Raw genomic sequence first — 24,385 nt, forward strand, 5'->3', positions numbered from 1 at the left:
CCCCTTCCAGCCAGAGATCCAGGGATGGGCCGCGTGAGCCCCTTCCCTGGCTCAGACAGTCCTGACACGTTTCTCGCGTCCCCACCTGCCAAGCAGTCTCTGCCCAGAGAAGACTCCTGGACCGCGAACTCCGGGCGGGGAGCGCGCTCCACTCAGCTGCCTCGTGCTTGCTTCCCACATGGAAGGCTGGATCTCGGGACCCCCGAGCCTCCCGACCTCCCCTAGATTCTGAGCCGGCCCACCCTCACCCCAAGCTCCTTCTTCCTTTTATGCCCCCGGCCTCGTCTCTTCGGCCGCAGGCGGGGACTGTCCCCCTATCGCCCACCCACTCCCGCCGGGGTCCGGGGGACCCGGGGCCCTCTCTGCTCGCCGCCGCCTCCTTCCTCTCCCTCCTTCTTTTCCCTCCCTCGCCCCGCCCCCAGGCCCGCCCCTCTCCGCCCGGGCCCACGTCCCCCCCGGCCCGGTGCCCCCGGCCCCCGCGCCCCCAGGCCCGGGGAAGGGGCTGCGGGGCGGGCGAGCCCCGCGGGCGAGGCCCCCGCGCTCCCCGCGCGCCCCGCCCGAGCGCGCGCGCCCGCCGCCCCCCTCCGCGGCCTCCGGCTCCCCGCCTCCCCGCCTTCCCCTCCTCCTGGTGACGTCCGGGTCCCTGCCCGTCTGAAAACTCCGCGCCGCGGCGGTGGAGGCGGCGGCGGCGGCAGCGGCGGCGGCGGCGGCGGAGGAGGAGCAGCGGCGAGCCGAGGCGGCGGCGGCGGCCCGAGCGGGAGCCCGAGCGGCGGCGGCGGCGGCGGCCGCGGGAGCCGCGGGGAGCGCGGGGGCGGCCCGGAGCGCCCGGGGTCCCCGCGCCCCGCTCGCCCGCCGCGCTCCGAAGATGGTGGCGGCGCCGTGCGCCCGGAGGCTGGCCCGGCGCTCGCACTCGGCGCTGCTCGCGGCGCTCACCGTGCTGCTGCTGCAGACGCTGGTCGTGTGGAATTTCAGCAGCCTCGACTCCGGGGCCGGGGAGCGCCGCGGGGGCGCAGCGGCCGGCGGCGCGGAGCAGCCGCCCCCGGCCCCGGCCCCGCGCCGCGAGCGCCGGGACCTGCCCGCCGAGCCGGCTGCAGCCCGAGGAGGAGGCGGCGGCGGCGGCGGCGGAGGAGGAGGACGGGGGCCCCCGGCGCGGGCGCGGGGAGGCGGCCCCGGAGCACCCCGCGCGCAGCAGCCGGCCAGCCGAGGGGCACTGGCCTCACGGGCGCTGGTAAGATGCCCTTTCGGCTCGCGTCCTGGAGGGAGGGAGGGAAACCGGCGGGCAGGCGGCCGGACCCCACGTCCCCCCACCTCCAGCCCTTGAACCCCGCTCATCAGATAGGGACTCCCCAAGCCTGCTGCCCCCCACATCTCTTTCCCCTGGAAGCCGGGGCTGGTTCCCTGCCCCATCCCGAGTCTGAGGACTGCCCCCTGGGGGTCTGGGGAAGTTATCTCCAGAGGAGGCGCTTTGGGGGTGGGGGGTTACCGGAGCCTGGCTGGATGCCTGTCCCCCGTCACTCGCGCTGGGCGCCCCGACTTGCTCTGTGCTTGTGGGTGTTGCTGCCTCGCTCCCGGTCTGAGTGCCTGGACCGTGCCGGGATCCGCAGCGGTGGTGCTCAGCGCATCTCTGGTTTTTGCCTGGCTGGGTGCACACCACTCAGTCCTCCGTCTGCTACCTCGTTCGTTGTCTTTGCCTGGCCTGAGAGGGGTCTGGGATCAGTGTCCCAAGTCCTCACCCGTGCCCCGGAGTCAAGACTCTGTCTCCGGCGCCCGGTCTTACTTTGAGTCTCCTGTTTTGCATCCCTGGATGCCTGAGACTCCTGTCTCTCCCTTGTCCATGTCTAACCTTGCCCTCTCCTGGTTCCCAGTCTCCAGTGTCAGGCCATGGCCCCTTCTAGGCGTTTGTGTTCAGCTCTCTGTCTCGTCTGGGGCTCATTCCTGTCTCCAGCTGTGTATCAGATCACAGCACCTCAACTTAGGCTTCTGTGGGTTTACTTTGCCCTCTTTGGGTGTGAACAATCCAGGCTCTGAAACTGTTCCTTCTGCAGATCTTCTGGGGCCATCTGGGTGTCTCCTACCCTGCCCCTGACCTCTCCCGGGAGGACTTTCACACCTTCTTTGGCCCGCCTTGCTTAGCCCACTGAACTCAGAGCACACAGGAGAGGTCAGAGTCCCCAGCTTTGAGCCAGGGTCTCAGCACCCTGTGGGCGTGTCTGTCTTCAAGCTTACCTATGTGTATCTTCATGATATGTCTGTATCTTCATCCCTGCTGCTTGCCCACAGAGCTTCTCCCAGCCCTTGGGGACCTTAGACACCAGGGGGGTAATTTCAGGCTCTTAGACATTGAATGCATGTCTCTGTCACCCGTCACTTTGGGAGCCTTCACTAAAGGCTGCCTTCAGACACAGCGTGATGCCCTTTGATCTGCCAAACTTCTTTGGAGGCAGAGAGGCGACCCTCTTTGCCAGAGTGCGGTTCTTTGTGTCTGTGGGCTGAGCCAGCCCAAGGTGTGATGCGATGGCATTTCATGTTGTTGGCTGGTCTGTGTGGGTAGCAGGGTGAAGTCTTTTCCCTGTTTGCGGGGAGGAGGATGGAGTAAGAGTCCCGGTGGAGAACCAGAACGTTCCAAATGCCTCTTGTTTGTAGCAAAGGGTACTCTCAGACATTGCCTTTGAACTGAAAGAGTGGATAGTGATGTGTTTGGGCAGAAATGCAATTAGAAGTTCTTTCTGGAGTCAGAGCCCTATGGGGAAGTGGGATGGGAGGAGGTTCAGGACATTCACTGCTAGCAGGGTGTGGGAACATGTAGGATGGCCATGGAAGCACGGGGCTAACTGTATCCTTTGCATCTGGGGTCCAGATGGGCGTCAGGAGGTGCCTTTCCCCATGCACTACCACCTGTTGAAGAAGCAAGTGGAGGGAAGCCTGCTTGGCTGATTCCTTCCTGGGTCTCTGACATTTCGGGTCCTACGTCCACACCTGCTCTCTGGGTGTTCAGTTCTGTGTCTTCCTCTCTCGTCCTCCAGCGGGCCCGCGCTGAGGTTAGCAGTTGGGAAGGTAGGAGGGAGCATGCCTCTCTTCCTTTTCTATTCCTTTTGAAATGCCAGTGCCAGCAGCTGAGGTGCTTTGCTTTTCTGAAACCCTGCTCTCATCTGCAAGTTCAGTGACTGTCCCCCTACACACACCCCCCAGGCTCTCAATTTCTTCTGATATAGACACACCTGTATTTTGTTTTTTCCTTTTTCCTGTCCTCCCCACTTCTTTGTGGCTGTCTACCATGCAGTTGTTCACTGCCGTCTCTCCTGGGTTTGTACTGGATATTTGATCTGTTTGTCCATGTCCTTGCTCTCCCCTTCGCTGATGATGTCTACCCCCGTGCCCTGTCAGATCCTGAAATCACAGCACAGACCTGCAGGGTGGAGCCAGGGGCCCATCCTCCTGTGGTTGTGCCCACCCAGCCCCTGCCCTTCCACGGAGCTCAAGGAGACCAGAAGGGGGCAGGCTGTTCCCAAAGTCCGGCTTCGCCTGAGCCTAGATTGCAGCCTAGGAGGAGAGGACCAGACCGTTTGGGCAGGCCACTGAGGCCTTCAGAACATGCGGTCTCTTTGCAGACCCCACAGAGGCTGCTGGTGCGTGATGCCTCAGAGGGAGATTGGGGAGTGGGACTTAAAAAAAAAAATCCCTGTGATTTTCCAGAGCTGATGAGGCGCATGCTCGGGAGATGATGCTTCATCTCTGTGCTCTGAAGAAGGTGGGGTGGGCATTTGTGGTTTTGGGTGCAGAGAGACTCAGAACTGGCGGTGGAGGTGGTGGTGGGTATGTCTCAAAGAGTGTCAGGCCGACACTGTGTTCAGGGTATTTTCTAAACCAGACTTCACTGCTTCCTTGTGCTCACCTTTCCAGAGCTTCTGCATTTGTACTTTTTCCGTTTGGGGAGCTGCATCCCAGTGGAGGGGCCTGATTGTCATTTTGGTGCAATTTAAGGAGTCAAGAAGAAACACCCAGTTTCTCAAGCAGACAGAGCCAGAGAGCTTGCGGGTGGTGGCGAGACGGGCATTTCCCTGAAAGATTTGCAGGCTTTGCCTCTCAGCCTCTCCCAAAGCTCTTACAGATTAGAATTGTTGGGCGGATGGCAGCTGAGTTCCGTGGCTGTGGCACTCATTCCTTCACGGGGACTCCAGTATGCTCTGGGTTTTAATGTCATCTCAGAATGTAAGAAACGGATGAGCTAACTTATAAAGGGAGGGAAAATGTCGAGGAGAGTGTCAGAAAGATCACACTACAGGTTCTGAATCAATTTTGGGGAGAATGAAAGGAGCTGTGTGTTAATGTAATGAATGTTTATTTTCTTTCCCCTTGCCTCCAGTGATCCTCTGAAGTCCTCACATTATTGCTTGAGCCCTTAGATAAACTATTATTCAGTAAGTTTCAGTTAAGAAACCTAGTTTTTTATTGTCCTGACACACACACACAGACAGACACACACACATACACACTCTTAAAGTAGAATGGTCTTTCTGTATTGTCTGACCCCTTTGAAATGTTGATTTTTCGGCAGAAATTCCTCATACTTCACATTACTCAGATAACTCAGGACTTTTTCAGATATTGGCAGTGACTTTGAAAAATTGGTTCACTGTATCCAGATCGCCTCTGGTTCTAACAGCCTTAGAGGCGTAGCTTTTCTTTCTATCCAAATGTTTTGAGACCAGAGAGAACAGAGGGTATTTTATTGATGGTTCGTTTTTCTCACACTCTCAATGGAGTTTTATTTTGCTTGAGCAGCGCATTACACTTTGTATACAGAAATATGCATCACTGAACAATATTTATCTTGATGCAAATGCTGCCATCTGCTTAATCATATCCTGAAAAATGTTAAATAAAATAGATAAATAAAAGTACAAATTATTATATGCATATATGTATATATAATATTTACATTCACTTTCCTTCCAGTCTTCTTACACCTTAGACATTGTCTCTAGTTTTTCAATTCTTTTTATTTTAATCTTCCAGAAGGTTGAGTGACAGATGCTTGCTTTTTTTTTTGCAAATAGCAAGCCAAACTCTAAGTTCCTATTTGCTGGGGATTGTCCAACTTTGATCCAGCCTCTTAATAGAAAAGGAAATTATTTTGATCTCAAGCAGATATCTGACATTGTTGTGTATGTGTGTGTGTGTGTGTTTTCCCAGAAGACAACATATCCTTAAGCAAGCGTCTGTCCTCCCACCCAGAGCTATTTACGATCACTGGGGCCATAAATCTACATGCAGAAAGAGGAAAATGCATGGTGCTGTCATAATTGGACTACCCAGGGTCAGGGCTGACCTGAGCTCTAGCTTGGTCAAGACCTCCCTAAGACTTGTCACTTATGATAAATCCTCCATTTTTTTCATTTGCATCTCCCACTTCTATTGCTTGCAATCCCTATCTACCAGAACCAAAGAGAAAATACTTTGAAGAAAATGAAAAGATGAATAAAATACAAACTCAGCCTCTCAAAACCCAAGTTCAAAGGAAGGGTTGTGGGAGCAGGTGAAAAGTCACAGGAAACCTGTGCCCGGCCCTGGTACAAGGGACAGAAAGGCGTTGGTTTCTAAGTCATGTCTGACTCTTTGTGACCCCGTGGACTGTAGCCTGCCAGACTTCTCTGTCCTTGGGATTCTCCAGGCAAGAATACTGGAGTGGGTTGCCATTCCCTTCTCCAGGGGATCTTCCCAACCCAGGGACTGAACCCAGGTCTCCAGCATTGCAGGCAGATTCTTTACCGTTTGAGCCACAGGGAGGGATACTCAGGGGACAGAGGCCTCTGTTAATTACCTTTGGGTCCGCTCCTGCCAGGTTCAGATCCTGGCTCTATGCTCGGCCATCCCTGGGATCTTGGGCAAGTTATTCTAACTTCGTTCCTCTGAAAATCAGGGCCACCTCATGGGGTTATGTGAGGATGAAATGTAATAAGACGTGTGAGCCAGTTTGTGCCTGGCACATAATAAATGCTCAAATGTGAGCCATTATTCTTAAAAAGAAACTCTTCGTATGTTTGAAAATAAGCAAATTTTTGCAATTACTCATTTTTCCAAGCCAAGTAGGGTTTGAGCGTAATCCAAGGCAGTAGAACGCATCCAACTCCTCTGTGTGACAGCCTTGGAGCAGGATGGAATGTGGGAGAGAGAGAATTGCTAGCATTTATGGAGTGACAACTGTATGCCAGGCATCCTTTAGGTGTTCTACATACATGATGTTGTTAATTGCTCAAACACACACAGTAATTCAGGATGAAAGAAAGGGTTGCATACAAAATTGAGACTACTGTCTCCTGGCTAGAAATCACCAGTTTTCTGGGTACAGTCTTCAACAGTACGTGAACCGAGAACTTCCAGCTGTTCAAGCTGGATTTAGAAAAGGCAGAGGAACCAGAGATCAAATTGCCAACATCTGTTGGATTCTAGAAAAAGCATGAGAGTTCCAGAAAAACATCTACTTCTGCTTTATTGACTACGCCAAAGCCTTTGACTGTGTGGATCACTACAAACTGTGGAAAATTCTTAAAGAGATGGGAATACCAGACCACCTGACCTGCCTCCTGAGAAATCTGTATGCAGGGCAAGAAGCAATAGTTAGAATCAGACGTGGAACAACGGACTGGTTCCAAATTGGGAAAGGAGTATATCAAGGCTATATATTGTCACCCTGCTTCTTTAACTTATATGCAGAGTACATCATGCAAAATGCCAGGCTGGATGAAGCACAAACTGGAATCAAGATTGCCGGGAGAAATATCAGTAACCTCAGATTCACAGATGACACCACCCTTATGGCAGAAAGTGAAGAACTAAAGAACCTCTTGATGAAAGGGAAAGAGGAAAGTAAAAAAGTTGGCTTAAAACTCAACATTCAGAAAACTAAGATCATGGCACATGGTCCCATTACTTCATGGCAATAGATGGGGAAACAATGGAAACAGTGAGAAACTTTTATTTTGGGGGGCTTCAAAATCACTGCAGATGGTGACTGCATCCATGAAATTAAAAGACACTTGCTCCTTGGAAGAAAAGCTATGACCAAGCTAGGCAGTTGTCTAGTCAAAGCTATGGTTTCTCAGTAGTCACATATGGATGTGAGAGTTGGACTAAAAAGAAAGCTGACTGCTGAAGAATTGATGCTTTTGAACTGTGGTGTTGGAGAAGACTCTTGAGAGTCTCTTGGACTGCAAGGAGATCCAACCAGTCAGTCCTAAAGGAAATCAGTCCTGAATATTCATTGGAAGGATTGATGCTGAAGCTGAAACTCCAATACTTTGGCCACCAGATGTGAAGAACTGACTCATTAGTAGAGACCCTGATGCAGGGAAAGATTGAAGGCAGGAGGAGAAGGGGGCCACAGAGGATGAGATGGTTGGATGGCATCACCAACAAGCTGGACGTGAGTTTGAGCATGCTCCGGGAGTTGGTGATGGACAGGGGAGCCTGGCATGCTGAAGTCCATGGGTTTGCAAAGTTGGACACAACTGAGCTACTGAACTGAACTGGGTACCGGTTACATGGTGGGGATAATGAGGGCTCTACAGATGTTACTTCACTGTCTCAATGAATCCTCTCAACTCTGGGATCGAACTGTTGCTGTCCCTACTTGATAGGAAAAATGGGGCTCGGAGTGGAAAAGCAGCTTGCTCACTAAGGTTGTGCTGAGGAGCAGCAGAACTGGAATCCAGACCTCGGACTGCCCCATTCCACTCAATGTGCAGATTTCAGGGTGCCTTGTCTGTGGAGGTCTTTGAAAAACCCTATATGCAGATGGATCATTCCTGAAAATCTTCATGTCACTTTCCTTACTTGTTGCAGATTCATAAAAATGTGCCAGCCCTAGAAAAGGAGCAGATACACAGCTTATCTTGAATCAGACCCCTGAATAATGAGATCAGATAGAAGGGCTTCCCTGGTGGCTCAGACGGTAAAGAATTTGCCTGCAATGGGGTCTGATCACGGGTCAGGAAGATCCCCTGGAGAAGGGAATGGCAACTCACTCCAGTATTCTTGCCTGGGAAATCCCATGGCCAGAGGAGCATGGTGGGCTACAGTCCATGGGGTCGCAAGGAGTGGGACACGAGTGGGTGACTGCTGCTTTCACTTTCAGGAGGGTAATCATCATAATAGCAGTGATGCTTCTGTAGCAGTTATGGCTTGCCAGGAATTGTTTTCAGTCCTTCTAATGTATTTTATTTCTTCAAGGAATGTACTATTATGTTTCAACAGCCAACAATCATGATGCTTAATAGAACCAGGCCCTGTGTGGGGTGTTTCACAAATATTAGCTCATTTAAACCTCACACTACAATGAGGAAAGTGAGGTGTGGGGAGCTTAAAACAGTTTTCCCAAGGGTCACAGTACCAATGGCAGAGCTGGGATTTGAACCCTGGCAGTCTGTACTCTCAACCGTTCTATTCCACAGCCTCCCTCTTTTAAGCATCTTGTGAAGGTCCCCAACCTTGGAACTGCAGACCTCATTTAAGGAGGCGCATAGGTAATTGATTCAGTCACAATTTGCCCAGCCCCAAGGACAGGATTTTATGGTCCAGGAAAAGAAGGTATCACCCTGTAGTGCAATATGCATCGTGCACACTAGGGAATAATTGAACCTGAACTGCTGGAAGTGGAGTTGGTGGAAGAAGGTGTTTTGAATTCAGCTCCCCCTGCCAGGGGAGGAGGGGAAGAGGGTACTACGCAGGCTTCCTTGGCCAGAGGGACAGCCTTTCGTTCGTGGTTAGCAGGCCTCCTGCCGCTCTGCTCACCCATGACTTGCCCCCAGGAGCCTGGTGAAGCTGGAGGTGTCATCAGGAACATGCAGTCTGACTGTCTTTGGGGCACTTCCTTCCTTTCTTCTGCCTGCAACAGAAACTGTCCGTTTGCCCACAAATACTGATCGAGTTCTGCCCTTCTGATCCCTGAGGTTAGGGTTGCCCTTTCCCCCATCAAAAGCCAGAACCTTGACAAAGAAGGTGGCAGGGACAGGGCAGGGGTGTGTGTGTGTGTGTGTGTGTGTGTACAGGGCAGGTGTGTGTGCGTGTGTGTGTGGCAGGGACAGGGCAGGGGTGTGTGTGTGTGTGTGTGTGTGTGTGTGTACAGGGCAGGTGTGTGTGCGTGTGTGTGTGTCCCTTAACCCCATCAGTGCTGTAGTGAGCAGGGAGCTGGTGTGATTAGTATCAGAGTCCAGGAGTCCAGACACCAGGCCTGATGGGCAAGGAGCAGGACCCTACGGGCATCTCCAGCCTTTGAGGAAGGGGGACATCTCCCCCTCCAGGGGCCTCTGAGGGCAGCAAAATGGATTTGTTCTGTCTCAGCCCTGGTTTGTCCCAGGCAGGCTTATCTGAGCATCTAATCCAGGCTGATGTGTCCGGGGATGTTAATGACAAGCGTTTCTCCTCCCAGGGGATCCTTTGCTGTAATCCTTGGCCATGCATCACATGGTATAGGCCCAAAGGAGCTGAGCTCATGGGGCAGAAAAATTGATGCAGACGTCCCCTACCCAAGGGGTACAGACATCGTAACTGTGATCCTGATGATGAGGAGGACTTCTGTGTATTGAATGTTTCCCTTGCTCTTGATGCTGTGGAGATACTGGGAAGACGTGATCTTATTGAATCCCTGTCCTGCACGTTAAGGACTACTAACTAGTTCCATCTCTGTTTCACTGATTACAAATAAGGAAAGCAAAGCAATGATTTGTATGAAAGTTAAAGGGCTGAGAGGCAGCCAGACTAGGAATTGAGGCTTGGTGGTGACTCCAAAGGTTGAGTTCCTGGTCTCTACCCAGTTCAGAGTCAGTAAGTCCCTTGTTCTTCACATCCTGCCCTCTCTCACTTCTATTCATGTTTGCATCCCTGCATGCATGCATCCGTCAACATGTCCACCCTTCCACCCACCCTCTACTCCAACATGCCCAGCACTAGGACTGCCTTTGTGAAATAGGGCAGTTGTACCCCTGCCCTCCAGGAGGGCTAGTCCAGCTGGTGAGGGTTGGGACCACGGCCTGTCAACAGAGAGGTTCCTCTCTGGTCCTAGCCCAGCTCACTGTACAGTAGCTTCTTGGACACAAGAGAAAGGTGTCCTCCATTAGATGGGGGCCAGGAATAGTGTGTTTCAGGAGCCTGAAAGCCCTCATGTCTCCTAATACCCCCCCAGACTGCCAGACTTGAGGCTGGCCTACCCCATCTGTGGAGTTCAAGCTCATCTTCTAGTCGGATAGGGAGCCCAGAGCTGAATGCAGAGGTAAGGTTTGTGGGGAGTGCAGGCTGCTGGAAGTTGCAGGACCTGGGAGGCGTGTCATGCAGCGTTAGGACGGAGGACCAATGTGTCACGCACATGTCCCTTCGCCTCTCTGGGACAGGGTTTCCTCGCCTGTGATGCAGGGACCTTCCTACCTGGAAGGGCCTGATGATGAGGCACTGCCTCCAGGCTCATGGTCTCTGCTCCCACCATCCCTGATGCAGCCTCACCACAAGGGATGCTTGCAAGATGGGCCTTCGTGTTTGTGGCCCGAGGGTAGGTTTTATTTAACCCGCACTGTCTTAAAATAAAAAATGCACCAAAGTGTAAGGGTTAGGATAGAAGACGATGTGGTCCTTTGGAATGCCTTAAGAAGTCAGGAGATCTGACAGCCCAGGGCCACATTCTTTCCTGTTGTTCACTGGCCAAGTCGGGAGGGGCTTCCTGGCATCCTCCAGGTTCCTGAGACACCCGCCACCCAAAATCTCTTCCTTCACCCGTGACACCTGACTCGGCCCTTTGGGCAGAGAAGTTTGTAGCCTCTGCCTGGAAGATGTCTGTGTTCACTGTGCCGAGCTAAAAATAAGTGTCTGTGGTTCTTTTCAGTGATCCCCGTGCAGTTTATTCATAGCACTTCTTTATCTCGACTGCCTTTACCTTCCCCTGTGTGGTGGAGGTTTCCTTCCTTCTCCCCCTGCCGTTAGTGTACACCCAGAATATGCAAATTCTCATGAGCGTTAGGCATTAGGATGTGGTGAAAGAAGTGTCCTCAACGGGAATAGAACCATGCATTCTACCTTTTGGTCAGCTGGCTTCCCCTTTGCTGCAGGGTTAGGTCATGCACTGTTTTGAATCATCTGCCTTCCTTTCTCTGTGCTTCTCACCACCTTGTGCCCTCCTCCCCCAGCAACACGTGTGGGGATGTTGTGAGTTGTCAGAGAGCTGGCCTGGGGGGTGGACTAGGGGGTAGAAGAGTGTAATATTCTGGAGCGTCTTGGCTCAAGTATCTTTAAATGTATTCAAGAGCCCCGACTCTGTCAAGGGGCAGACCCTGACTTTCACCTCTTTGTGTCTTTTTTGGCATTTCTGCCAATTGATGCTAATAAACCCTGCCCTTCCCTAGACTGGGTTTTGAGGGTGCGATTTGAGAAATAGATGAGAAAGTGTATTGAGGCTCAGAAACACTGCATGAATGTAAGGCGGTGCTCCCGTCTTCATCCTTGAACAGAAGAACTAGTGGGAGCAGTGAGACTAGTTGGCTATCACTTTGTAATCCCTGGTGGATCAAGAGAGAATGAGTGAGTAAAATCCATCAGAGGTTTCCCATTCCCTCCTCCATCTGTGCATTAATTCAACAGGAGTGCTCGGGCGCGTGCTGTGAGTACGCCACAAAGTATGAGGGGAGAGACACCTGTGCCTGCTCTCATGGGGTTTATGGTCTGGGGGCAGAATGACCCCCAGCACACACATTTTTAAAAATATCAAATTGTTCCAAATGCAGTGACTTACAGTTGGAGTGCTGAGAGAAGATAAGAGGCCATGCGTGAAGATTTATTCACGATGCGGTGGATTCATTTTATATAGTTTTGCTTGAGAACTTATTTTGGATGGATCTCTTGCTGGAATAGCTCTAGACCCCAGGAATCCCAAGTGTAGTATGCATGTGGATTCTGATACATGTATGATTGAAAGCGCTATGTGGGCACACAGTCTCTACTATAGTAGCTTTTAATAAAGAGTTTGTATTCATAGGTGTGCAAAATCTATTTCCTAACTTTTGCCTATATTTTTAAATGTTTTTTTTAACCAAAATATATATACACAAAATATATATACACAAAACAAAATATATATACACAAAAAATATATATACACATTATTCTAAATGTACAGCTTGATGAATTTGCATGTACTGAATACACTCAGTAACCTCTACCAGTAAAAGCAGAGATATCAGTTTGCTGACAAAGGTTCATCTAGTCAAAGCTGTGGCTTTTCCAGTAGTCATATATGGATGTGAGAGTTGGACCATAAGGAAGGCTGAGTGCCAAAGCACTGATGCTTTCGAACTGTGGTGCTGGACAAGACTCTTTACCGTCCCTTGGACAGCAGGGAGATCCAACCAGTCAGTCCTAAAGGAAGTCAACCCTGAATATTCATTGGAAGGACTGAGCTGAAACTGAAGCTTCAATACCTTGGCCATCTAACGCAAAGAGCCAACTCATTGGAAAAGATCCTGATGCTGGGAAAGATAGAAGGCAGGAGAAGGGTACGACAGAGGATGAGATGGTTGGATGGCATCACCAACTCAATGGACATGAGTTTGAGCAAGCTCCAGGAGGTGGTGATGGACAGGGAAGCCTGGAGTGCTGCAGTCCGTGGGGTCACAAAGAGTCAGACACGACTGAGGATAGAACAACAGCAAGAGCAACGCCCACCCAGGCCAAGAACCAGGGCATCTGTGACCTCCAAAATGCACTCAGCCCTTGCTTCTTGGTGAACAGTTTTTGACACTTGTCATGGCTGTATATATCTTTAAATGTACATTAGGGAAAATAGGGAAATATAGCCAGTCAAGCAGAATGATCTCGTCAGGGCTCTTACTGCCTAGCATGAGGGTTAAGTGGCGTTTAAGTAAAAATGTTGGTTGACATGTTGAAAATACCTAAATTATAGTATCTAAACATATTGTGCTAATGCTAATCCTGACCTCAGTTTAGATGTATGATTGACGGGGGCAATGGAAAGACCAGGGTTTGGTAAACACTGACTTAACCAGTTTGAAGATACCCCGCACTTCTGGTAAGCAGCTGTGTTGTTTTGTTCTCAAGTCCACGTGGAAAGGATCTAAGTTAGACGTCAGGAGGAACTGTGCCTGGGTTTGTTTAAGTGGACGTCCCTGTCGTGGGCCCTCTCTGATGTTCTGGGTCACTGTCTGCAGCACTCCTGTAGTTACGGAATGTCCCAAGCCTCTCTCCTGGACTCGAGTCTGGACCCTTCCTGGCGTCTCTTGGTTTATGCGCTGGGCCTCTGCTTCACACTGACTCTTTGTGCTGTAGTCCCCCGTGTGTTGGACATGAATTAGGCATGATGAATGGGTCCCCAATCGGGCCTGTAATGAGTACATTAACTTAACCCTGAACCAAGACTCTGTCTTAAGAACCAGGATAACAGATCCAGAGCACTAGAACAGCAATTCAAAAGGGCAATGGAGACAACTAATCATTTTATAATGAGCAAGAGAAGAAGCAATAAAGAGAGAGCCCAAGGACAGCATGGTAATTTCCCAAAGTCCTAGCACTCAACCAGACTCAACGTTAATAAAATAAACAAATGTTTTTGGTAATGGAGAGCTAATGTATACATTATTTAAGGGGAGTATTAAAACCAGATTAGATAGATCAAGTCATACAGTGGTTACCTCATTAAGCCTCCTTTCTTTGGGGATGTGGAAAACTTGTCTGTCTTTTTTCCTTCTTTCCTTGTGAAATGGTGCTTTATTAATTAGAAATGTAATGGGACATCTTTTTTTTTCCTTCCCGGACTGGTGGCTGTTTTCTATTTATTTTTTAATGTAGGACCATGCTTTGCAGATGTTCTCTTTGAAATAAAAGCCTATTCATTGTCTCTGTTCCTCTTCTTTTATCCCCAGCTCAGAAGGGGCAGCTGTTAGGAAAGGCACAGAGAGCCCTGTTTGCTTGTCATCAGGCATTACGGAGGATTCCATTCCCCCATGTAAAATACTCCCCTTACCTGCTTTTTTTCTCATCATCCTGCTGAAGAATAGTTTTCAAATTGCTGCATCTGATTCCCTCTTGTTTAGAAGAGGTGAAGACAGAGGACAGGAGGGAGATGACCTCAGGGTGGCTCTTATGAAAGAAAAGCTGGCCTGTTTGCAGATGGGCATGGATGATTATTAACTCCTCTTAGCAGAAGTGGTGACTGCTGTTTCACTTTCTTTTAGACTGAAAAAAAAAAAAAAAGATCATGGGGCACAAGCAAATGCTTTATTAGAGCGAACAGGTGGTAGAAACCTCCAACAAAAGTGGATGCTGGAAAATACAGGTGAAGGGGGCCAGGGCCTGTGCGTTGGATCTGAGTTACAGGTGGAGTAACAGCAGCATAGAGCTGGCTTTCTTCTTTTTGCTTTCTCTTTTTTTAAGTTAAATTACTTTCTAGCATTTTAAAATCAGTGATTTCAAATAGACATCTGATTTGAAGTTGCTATTAAAATTTTTGAAATTCTGGCCTTTCTTCCCAAAGAGGTAATAATTTTAGGGAGCAGGGGAGTGTGGCTACCCTGCTTTCCAATTTGCCATGGCTCCCACCATGCGTTTTTTGCAGGACCGCTGTTAGGATTTGAGTTTATTACTGTCAAAATAATAACAATAATAATACTATTATTTATTAAGTACTGTGTGCGAGGCACTGTGCTAAGCAGCATATCATGAATTATCTCATCTAATCGTTACAACAGCCTTACGGTATTATTCCCATTCACAGATGAGGAAACTGAGGCGCAGAGCTGCCCAGAGTCACAGACAGTAGACTTGGAATCTAAACTCAGGCAGTGCGGCTGGGAAGCCTGTGTATCAGATCACATGCTTGAACTGCACAAAATGTTTTAACAAAGCAATTCTGGTGAGGAATTCTTCACAGTACCTCTGCAAAAAGGCGGCACACTCTTTGCCCATTGCGTGAATGGAACCACTGAGACACATCAAGTTCAAACCGTGATGTAAAACGTAGATCATGACTCACCATCTCTAAAGAGAGCACGGGCATTGAAATGACTGTGGACTTGGGCACTGGTGAAGCCGGCAGTCTGGCCATGGTAGAAGGACCCCCACCAGGGTCCCCGCCATCCTCTCATGCAGAGCAGGGTGGGGTACTGGCCTCTACCCTGCATCCTTGCAGCAGCGAGGTAACACCTACAGGGTAACATTTTGATAAGTTGCTGATTGGTATTAAAATAATAATTGCAGCAATAATTACAAGCATGGATTTTGGTGAGACTCAGCTGCTGACCGCGAGGAAAAATAATTAACTGCATGTTCTCTCAGAATCACATGGAAGCCAGGCCTGGCCTTTTTCCTTTGTGTGGGTCCAGTGCAGGGTCTTTTGCAGGTTGAAGGCCACATGTTTTGCCAGATGCTATTTACGTTCACAGTATCGATGGCAGATCTCCACACGAGGAGGAACTGGTCATCGGGCTAACATCATTGCTTCCCATGAATACAGACAAAAGTGACTTGACGGGGATCCATGGACGCACCATCCTTTAACTCATGAAGTGCACCTCGCCCTGGAAGCAAATGCAGAAACAGCTAGAGGGAAAGTGATTTAAATCTGCTTTTAATAAGTGTTTTTAAATACTCTAGCATTGGCTACTATCTGACCATGGTGATGAATGTGTAGCTAATTTAACTGGATGGCTGTGGTTCTCTTTAAATGTCTGTTTTTAAAGCTGGTTGAATAGTTCTGCCTTGATTTTAACAACTTGCTAAATTTCACTTGAAATAGAACATACGTACAGAAAAGGGCAGAAATTGTGAATGTACAGCTCAACCAAGCGGCCACATTTGAGTAACAAGGACTCGGATCAGAGCCCAGAGCATTACGGCTCCCTCCTCCCCAGGGTCCTTCCTATTTCCACTTCTAATCCCTACATCTTCAAGGGTAACCTTTGTCATGACTTCTGACCCCATAGATTATTTTTGCTTCTTTTTAGAAATAGAATCATGTGGTCTGCACTCCCTTTTGCCTGGTTTGTTTTCCTGAACATCATTTGTGATTACATTTTATGAGATCACATCAGTGGTTGGCAGACTATAGCCCCATAGGCCAAATGCAGCCCGTTTGTTGTCTGTTTTCATAGGCTTATGAGCTAAGAATGGACTTCACATTTTCAAATACATGGGGAAAAAATTGAAAGAAAGATATTTTGTGATATGAGAAAAGCACTGAAATTTAAATGTCAGTGTGTATCAATAAAGCTTTATTGGAATCTGGTCATGTCCTCTTATTACATACCAACTATGGCTGCTTTTGCCCCCTAAAATGGCAGAGTTGAATAGAGTAAACAAAGGCCGGAAGATTTACTATCTGGCATTTTACAAAAAAGTTGCCGACTCTCTATCTGCATTGTTTTATGTATTTGTAATTGTCTGTTTACATGGCTCCATAGTATCTCATTGTGGAACACACCACAATTTACGTATCTGTTCTGGGGAAGATCCTAGTTTTTGGTCATTACAAAGAGCACTGCCATGTACATTCTTGTGCAGGTCTTTAGGTAAAAAAAAAATGTTTCATAAGCATTTCTATTGGGTATTTATGTAGGAGAGGAATTGATTTAACTGCTCTTCGTGGTTTGTTTTTTTTAATGGGTTGATTTGACAAGTGTATTTAAAATTGGAAGTCTTACTTTCCCTATGAGGGAGTAAGGCTCGGTGATATTTACATGTATTGAAACTCTGGAGCCAGGCTTACTTTAAAAAAGGTAATTAGTCTTGCAAAATTGAGCATCCATAGAGCCGCAATTCATTAGTGGATTACTGTTCTTCCACCTCGGTACCTTCAAGGATATTGGGAACATGCCTGATGTTAACTGCTTTAGTTGGTTCTGGGAATGGTACCATCATTGAATTGCTTATACCAAAGCCATCTTGTCCAAAGGCTGCTTATCTTTATGCAGCAAAACAGGTCTGCCAGAATTAGGAATTTTTTTCTGATGTCACTTTCTGCTTTGATTGACTTCTGTTTATCTCTGGCTGTTCTGGTTTTCTTGCTGGGCAGTAGATGAATACAGCTCTGCATCCCCAATAAGATCTCTAGCCTTCAGTAGCGTGTGTCATTTTGCATTGAAACAGCGTGCTGAAATGCCCCTTCAGGGACTGCAGACGTTGTATGTGGCCACAGCAGTGGAGCTCAGAGATTCCCCCTAAGGAGCTGCCTTCCTGTGCATTGTCAGGATCGCTTAGCAGCGTCAGTCCTGCGTCAGTACCTGCAACGCTGGGCCTTTTCCATTTGCTGTCCTACTTTGTAGGCAGAGGCACTGACAGAGTTGAGAGAAGAATGTCAGGATTCCCTGGGATCCACTTGTCTTTCAGGTTTGCTTGGCACTAGCTGACAAATGGCTTAATACTCTTTCTGGGGCTCTTTAAAAGTTGTATCAGCTTCCTTTTTCAGACCAGCCCACTTTACAGGGGGTAAAGTCTTGTTTGTTTTAATCCTGCCTTCTGTTTGCGCCTTGTGCAATTAACAGAATTTAGGAATGTCACCAGAGAAGATGCTCAGAGGATGTTTTAGCATTTCTTTTGGAAGACAGCTGGGTTCTGTGGTGAAGGAGTTAGTGGAATTGAAATTCAGTCTCAGCTAAAATGCAGTGGTACAGCTGGCTCAGTCTCAGGCAGCCTCAGTTTTAGTCTTTAAAATGGGTTTGTAGAGCAGTGCCATTACGGGTAAAGTTCCTAGGTGTTGAATTTCTAGATAGGAGAACTTTAATCTTTAGATTCTGGTAGATCTTCCCCATCCTTAATAGTTTGTTTACTTTCTTCCTTTGGATATTTACTTTTGAAAGGATAAACTTCTTTTGTTAAGTATTCTATGAAACTGTTTACAAAGGTACATGTGTGTTTGTGTTCTAGGAGAAGCCTTTTCTTTCTAAAGATTCTTTCCTAGATGTTCTATGATACCTTAATTAAAATGGATAATTGGTCTCAAAAGAAATGTAATAATAGATTTCAAAAGTGGAAATCATCCAGGCCTGACTTATAAAACAATAAGATATATTAAAAATTAGCCTTCTAAAAGACTATCACTTAGAAAATTTAAACAAAACAGCAAAACTCTTCTACATAACTCTTTAAGGAGAAATCAAACTTGGAATTTCAGATTCTAGGGTGATAAATGAAAATGAGAATACCAAAACCCATGGGATGAGGCTAAAACTGTGCCCAGAGGAAAATTAATAGCCTATTATAAAAGCACTTTAGATTTTGACATTAAATGCAAGAGATGAAAATGATGGTTTCCAATTTTTATTTAAAAAAACATCGTTGAGAACCTGAAAGAAGATAGGAAAGGGGCTAAATAGAAATAAAAGCAGCCATTCATGAAACGGGACACAAACATGATGGCATTGTTCTACAAGATCCTCTAACCATTAAGCACACAATACTGATCTAGTGCCTCTTAGGGTCGGAACCTGTGAATGGGCCGAGTGTTGCTAACTCACATTGTTTGCTCCGGGCTTCTGTTCTGGCTGTTGAATAAAGGAAGCGGTGGGTAGCAGAAGTCTCTGAAGTTTCACGTTATTTGGGCGGGGTGGGTTAGGGGAAGTTACTGCTTAGCCTGCCCACATCAAGGCAGAGCCAGCCTTCTGCACTGTTTTCCTACTGACCAACTTCCTCTTGACTTTAAAAGTAAGAAGACTGGCAAGGCATTTTGTTGTTTTGTAGAATACACTGACACTCCTGCAGGTTCCCGGAGAGCTTTGCCCCCTGGTCTGATGCCTTCCTGGTCTTGTAAAGCCAGCATTCTTCTTGTCCTGGGATTACGGTTGAGGCTGAGTGGGGCCTGGGGAATGGAACCTGGGGAGCCAGGCAAGAGGCTTCTGTCTGGCTACTTTCTGGGAGGAATGGGAGACCAACCTTGTGGGCTGGGCTTCGGTTTTGGTGTCTTCCAAGCAGCATCCATTGATGATCTACCGTGTATCATGTGCTAGATATTTTATGTGCCTTATCTCGCATATAATTATCATGTATCTAGATTTCCCCAGGGTATACACAGACCCTTAATCATTCATTCATTTACAGTATTACCAGGCACATGCTGACACATGCTGGGAGCAGTGGACAAAACAGGGTCCCAGCCCGCCCGGAGCTCACATCCTGGTAGCAGGAGCAGTGAGTAATGGAACAGTCATCAGGACAGGTTTTTCTGGCAAGATGACATTTAGAGTGAAATAAATAGAAGGTGGTCAGGCAAGGATTGGGGGAACACAGGGACAGAGTGACCTTCATGAGCAAGGGCATAAACGTCAGTAGAAAGAGACAGGAGCCGGGGCCTGCAGGAGCTTCTGGGCCACTGTGCAGCACTCTCTGATGTAAGCTTCCTCTTAGCCTTGTCAGTGTATCCATCAGCCCCATTTTCCCGAAACCTCAAAATTGTTGACTAGTTTAGACATGTGATTTGGAAGTGGTCCTTGAACAGAAGAAGGCTGAGTGCCTAAGAATTGATGCTTTCAAATTGTGGTGCTGGAGAAGACTCTTGCGAGTCCCTTGGGCTGCAAGGAGATCAGACTAGTCAATCCTAAAGGAAATCAATCCTGAGGATTCATTGGAAGGACTGAGGCTGAAGCTGAAGCTCCAGTACTTTGGCCACCTGATGCAAAGAGCCAACTCATTGGAAAAGACCCTGATGCTGGGAAAGATTTGAGGGCAGGAAGAGAAGGGGGTGACAGAGGATGAGATGGTTGGATGGCATCACTGACTCAAGGACATGAGTTTGAGCAATCTCTGAGAGAGGGTGAAGTACAAGGAAGCCTGGCATGCTGCAGTTCATGGGGTTGTGAAGAGGCGGACAGAACTTAGCCATTGAACAACAACTTAAACAGATCGAAAGGTTTACTGTTGGTTGTCCAAAACCATTCTGTCTTCCACGGTCTTTTCAGCACTTCTCTGCCTTTCTAGCCACTCTGTCTGTAACAGGAGATGTTCCTGCCTTCTCAGGATCCTCTCACATTCCCACCTGCCCCTCCAGAATGATGTCCCCAACTCAGCAATTTTCTCTGCCTTCATCCCATATCAAAAGTCACCCATCCGTGGTCCCATTCTCAAGGGGCTTGTTTGGTACTGGCATCCCGCACCAGCTCTCGCTTAGTAGCATCGGCCCAGAGAAGTGGCAGCAAGGGGCCTGGCGCTGTGTCTGGCTGTGGCTGTGCTGGGCACTGTGGGGTGCTGGGTTCGCTTCTGCACTTCCCAAAGCGGATCTGTCCTTCTGGGAGTCAGACACCTGGGGGCCAGTCCTTGCTCTGCATCTCACGTGGTGGGATTTCTGTGTGGCCCTTTCAGGGCCTCTGTCTCCCCATCTTTCAGCTGGACTAAGAAATGTCCAGGTCCCTTATGCTTCCCACTCTTAGGTCTTTTGTGGTTTCCTGTGCCCAGATGCATGTCAGTTTTCTGCCGGCTGTGGCCTGCCCCCAGCAAGGGGGATTACAGGGAGCCTTACCCTTCTACTCCGTACATGTGTGCTTGGCTGGTCTGGTGTGGCTTCTGTGCAATGCATGTGTGTGTGCTGGGTCTCTCCTGTAGTGTCCGACTCTGCAACGCTGTGGACTGTAGCCCGCCAGGCTCCTCTGTCCATGGGATTCTCCAGGCAAGAATACTAGAGTGGGTTGCCATGTCCTCCTCCAGGGGATCTTCCTGACCCAGGGATCGAACCCGTGTCTCCTACCTGGACAGGCAGATTCTTTGCCGCTAGCACCAGCTCGGAAGCAGCTCCTGTGCAGAAATGCACCTTATTCCTCCCCGCGCCCCCCCCCCCCCCTCCCAGATCTACCCCTCTGCTTAATGATAAACTCCAGTGTCAGGAGAGGCCGTATTGGGAGTCCCCATCACCAGCACAGCTGATCTCTGCCCCCCTGCCCCCATCAGGGCCTCCCCAGGGCTAAAACAGTGAATGGGACATAATAGATGCTCAGTAAGATTTTTGTTGGTTGGTTGGTTTCCTTCAGACAGTGCGTGAAAGATCAGATGATGACATTCTCTAAAAGGAAGAGCTAGAGGGCCCTGTTTCCAAATGGCATTTTACCATCCAAAGTTTTGCTAGAACTTGAATCGTGTGTAGTTTCTTTGGTTTCTCGTTGGCTCCCCAGCCGTCCTCACAGTATCTCAGGGTTTACCTTGAGGTTTTAGTACCTGATGCAGGGGCCTGTGGATGAAGACGTTCATGATGTTACTGAATTATAATAATTAAATGGTAATAATAGTAGCAGGTGCTATTTATTAAACACTACACATGCCAAGCATTTTACTCTTAATGCTTCCAGCGCCCTGGGATGTGAGCATTGTGGAAGTCACGGTTTTGTGGACTGAGGAAGTAGGTCAAGAGAGGGGAAGTGACTCCCCCAAGGTGGCACAGCTGGTAGTAGACGGATCTGCTTCCCCACCCAGGCAGGCTGGTGTGGAGCCCACGTTCTTAACCACCGTGGCACCTGATGCTAAGTCATCTTCCTGTGACTGAGAATTGGCTGAACCTGGTTGGACCAGGGGCGGTCCCTTCTGCCAGCCCTGGCCCCGCCCCTTCCTTCCTGCCCGCGGGCCTGGCAGATCTCTGCTGCTTCTGCCCTCTTTGGGGAACCCTGTTTTCCAGGACCACAGGCAGGGCGAGTGAGAGGCTGGTTGCTGTGGCATCTTCACCGGGGATGGGGCGGCACACGCGGTCCTCTTCTCCATTGCCGGGCTCGGCTGGCCCCATGCAGACGCAGCCGGAGGGCTGGGAGGAGAGGCGCAGACCCGGCCAAGTCTTTCCCAAGGGGGAAGGAGGGATGGGCTCTCCAGGTTCGAAGGAACTGTTCTATTACTCTTCATCTTTGCAGGAAGAGGAGGAGGGAGGAGGAGAATAGGAAAGGAGGGAGAGGCGGAGGAGGAGGAATTGGAAGCAGGGGGGGTTGCCTGGATACCTCGGCTCCTCCTCTCCTTCCTCCCTCCAGAGAGATGGGGGAACTGGATCCTGTTCCCAGCTCAGCCGTGAATGACTGTGTGCCCTTCAGTCGGTCACGTGTTCTCTCTCTACCTGCTTTCTCACCAAAAATTAATACAGTGATTGTAATGATGGTAATAATTGAATTCATTTTAAGATGCATATTTTTACACTTAACAAATAGCATTTCTGACATCTGGCATGGGTTGTCCAATTGATGTGTGTGTTTCTTTTTTTGTGTGTGTGTGTGTGTTTCTTTTATGCTTCCTCACGCAGCCCGTTGCCCTGAAACAAATCAACAGTGCATCTCAGAAGCAACAGGGTCTTAGAATTAAGAGGCTATGGTGTCTATGAGGTACCAAACAAGATGGTACCTGAGTGTGTTCACATGAGCCATTTTATCTACTACAAACTACAGCCCTAGGGGGTAGGTGCCATTATTCTCCCATTTTACAGATGTGGGAACTGAGGCTCAGAGAAAAAGTAGCTTGCGTGCAAGGTCATGCCTGTTTAAGCAGCAGAACTAGTGCTCAACCACTGATGAGTCTGATGTCAGAACCTGCAAGTCTTTCCCAAGGGTGTCGGGTAACATCTCTCTCCTTCTGGCCTCTCGGGGATGTGGGTACTTGCTCCTGAAGAGAGCCTCAAGTTTTTAGAGGAAAAATGTTAATGGTGGTCTTAATGGCTCATAGGCTCCCGCCAATTACCGAAAGTTCTTGACCGTGAGCTTGGAAGGGTGGTAGCATGCCTGGGAGACCCTCACAGGTCGTGCTTTCTGTAGAACACAATGTTTTTTGAGCCTGAAGCCTTTTAGAAAATAACGTGGGATTCATCCCAGAGCCTGGCAGAGGGTCTGGAATTCCTGAGCCCTGTTTTCCAGTTGGATTAAACTGAGGTCAGACTTTCTGCCCCGAAGCCTGAAGTGAGTCACGCAGGCTGGGAGCAGCCCCTGGCTGGCTGACCCGCTCCCAGGCTCTGGGCAGTGAGGGGCCTTGCCCACTGGTCTGTGTGCCCACTGCCAGGGTGGGTAGTGTTTGCTGGGCTATGGGGGGTCTCTGGGGAAGGGAGAAGAAAAACAGGGGGCCATCTGACAGCCTGGAGCAGGGCTTTTGGGCAGAGTCCAGAAATGGTCTAGCTAACAGTGACAGTCTGAGTCTGTGGGAAGCAGGGTCGTGAATAATTGATTGCCGCTAACTGAGTTGTGAAATCCATTTTCAGAGATTCCAATCAACAGGCTGATGAGGGGGTAGACAGGATGAGGGCTTCCTTCTCCCTGGAGCCCAGAGGACCTTCTCAGGCTCCCTCTTGTCTACCCAGCGAGCTTGGCCATGGGCCCCGGACTTGGAGGTGGTTCTGGTTGCCACGTGTCCTCTGCGGGGACCAGTTTCAGGTCAGGAGGAGGGGTGGCCTTGGCTCTGCTGGCCAAGGGTGGGCTGGGCCTCCCCGAGGGGGGACCCCAGGTTGTCTCAAATGCAGAGTGGCTCCCCACGTCCACAGAAGGGGGACACTGCAACGCAGGCCCCAGGATGCTTTGGGGCTCGTTCATCCGGCTTTGTTTGTAGAAGAGAAGCATTGCCTCATGGTTAGGGGCTGAGGGCCTGGGCTCGGATCCTGGAGCCACCCCTAACTATTGGTCTGAGTTTGGATCAGTCACATTACTGTTCTCTGCCTCAGTGTTCCATCTGTAAAATGGGGCTGACGGGGCTCCCTACTTTAAAAGATTCTTGTGACAGTTAAGTTGGTGTTTAAACCCAAGGATAGATAAATACAAGTGCATGTAAAATAAAGCTGCAGTTGCTATGTCATTCGGTCCTCTTAACAGCCCGTGAGGAGGGCAGGGTGAGAAAGGACAGGCAGAGGAGACCGCACGGAGGAGCAGAGGAGGCAGGAGAGATGCCGTGTGAAAGCTGCGCAGCTGGTTTAAGGAGGGTAGACAGCCTCTGGCTTTGCCGGAAGCGAGGTTGTGAATAGCTGACTGCTGCTAACTGAGTTGTGAAAATCCTTCGTGGAGATTCCAGTCTGGGTTCAAATCCAAGTGCCACCAAGGACCAGCTGTGAAAGGGAAAGCACCTGCGTGGTGCTGCTGGGCCCTTCAGAGCCTCACTTCATCACGTGCAAAATGGGGTGAGAATATCGCCTCCCCAGTGGGGTGAGGGCTTCCCTGGTAGCTCAGCTGGTAAAGAATCCGCCTGCAATGCAGGACACCCTGGTTCGATTCCTGGATTGGGAAGATCCCGCTAGAGAAGGGATGGGCTACCCACTGCAGTATTCTTGGGCTTCCCTTGGTGGCTCAGATGGTAAAGAATCCACCTGCAATGAGGGAGACCTGGGTTCGATCCCTGGGTCGGGAAGAGCCCCTGGAGAAGGGAATGGCTACGCACTCCAATATTCTTGCCTGGAGAATTCCATGGACAG

At 49.3% G+C, this 24,385-nt stretch overlaps 1 protein-coding gene across 1 annotated transcript in view; it reads left to right on the forward strand.

Annotated features, from left to right (window-relative positions):
* Positions 1 to 727: 727 nt before the first annotated feature.
* XYLT1 (xylosyltransferase 1) overlaps positions 728 to 24,385 on the forward strand; it is a 343,638-nt gene continuing 319,980 nt past the window's right edge. The window contains exon 1 of the mRNA XM_043914408.1: positions 728 to 1,228. Coding sequence (XP_043770343.1) covers positions 866 to 1,228 — 363 coding nt within the window. The 5' untranslated portion in view covers positions 728 to 865. The remainder of the gene's footprint in view (positions 1,229 to 24,385) is intronic.

The sequence above is a fragment of the Cervus elaphus genome, chromosome 10 (genome assembly GCF_910594005.1).
Source record: "Cervus elaphus chromosome 10, mCerEla1.1, whole genome shotgun sequence".
NCBI classification, from domain to species: Eukaryota; Metazoa; Chordata; class Mammalia; order Artiodactyla; family Cervidae; genus Cervus; species Cervus elaphus.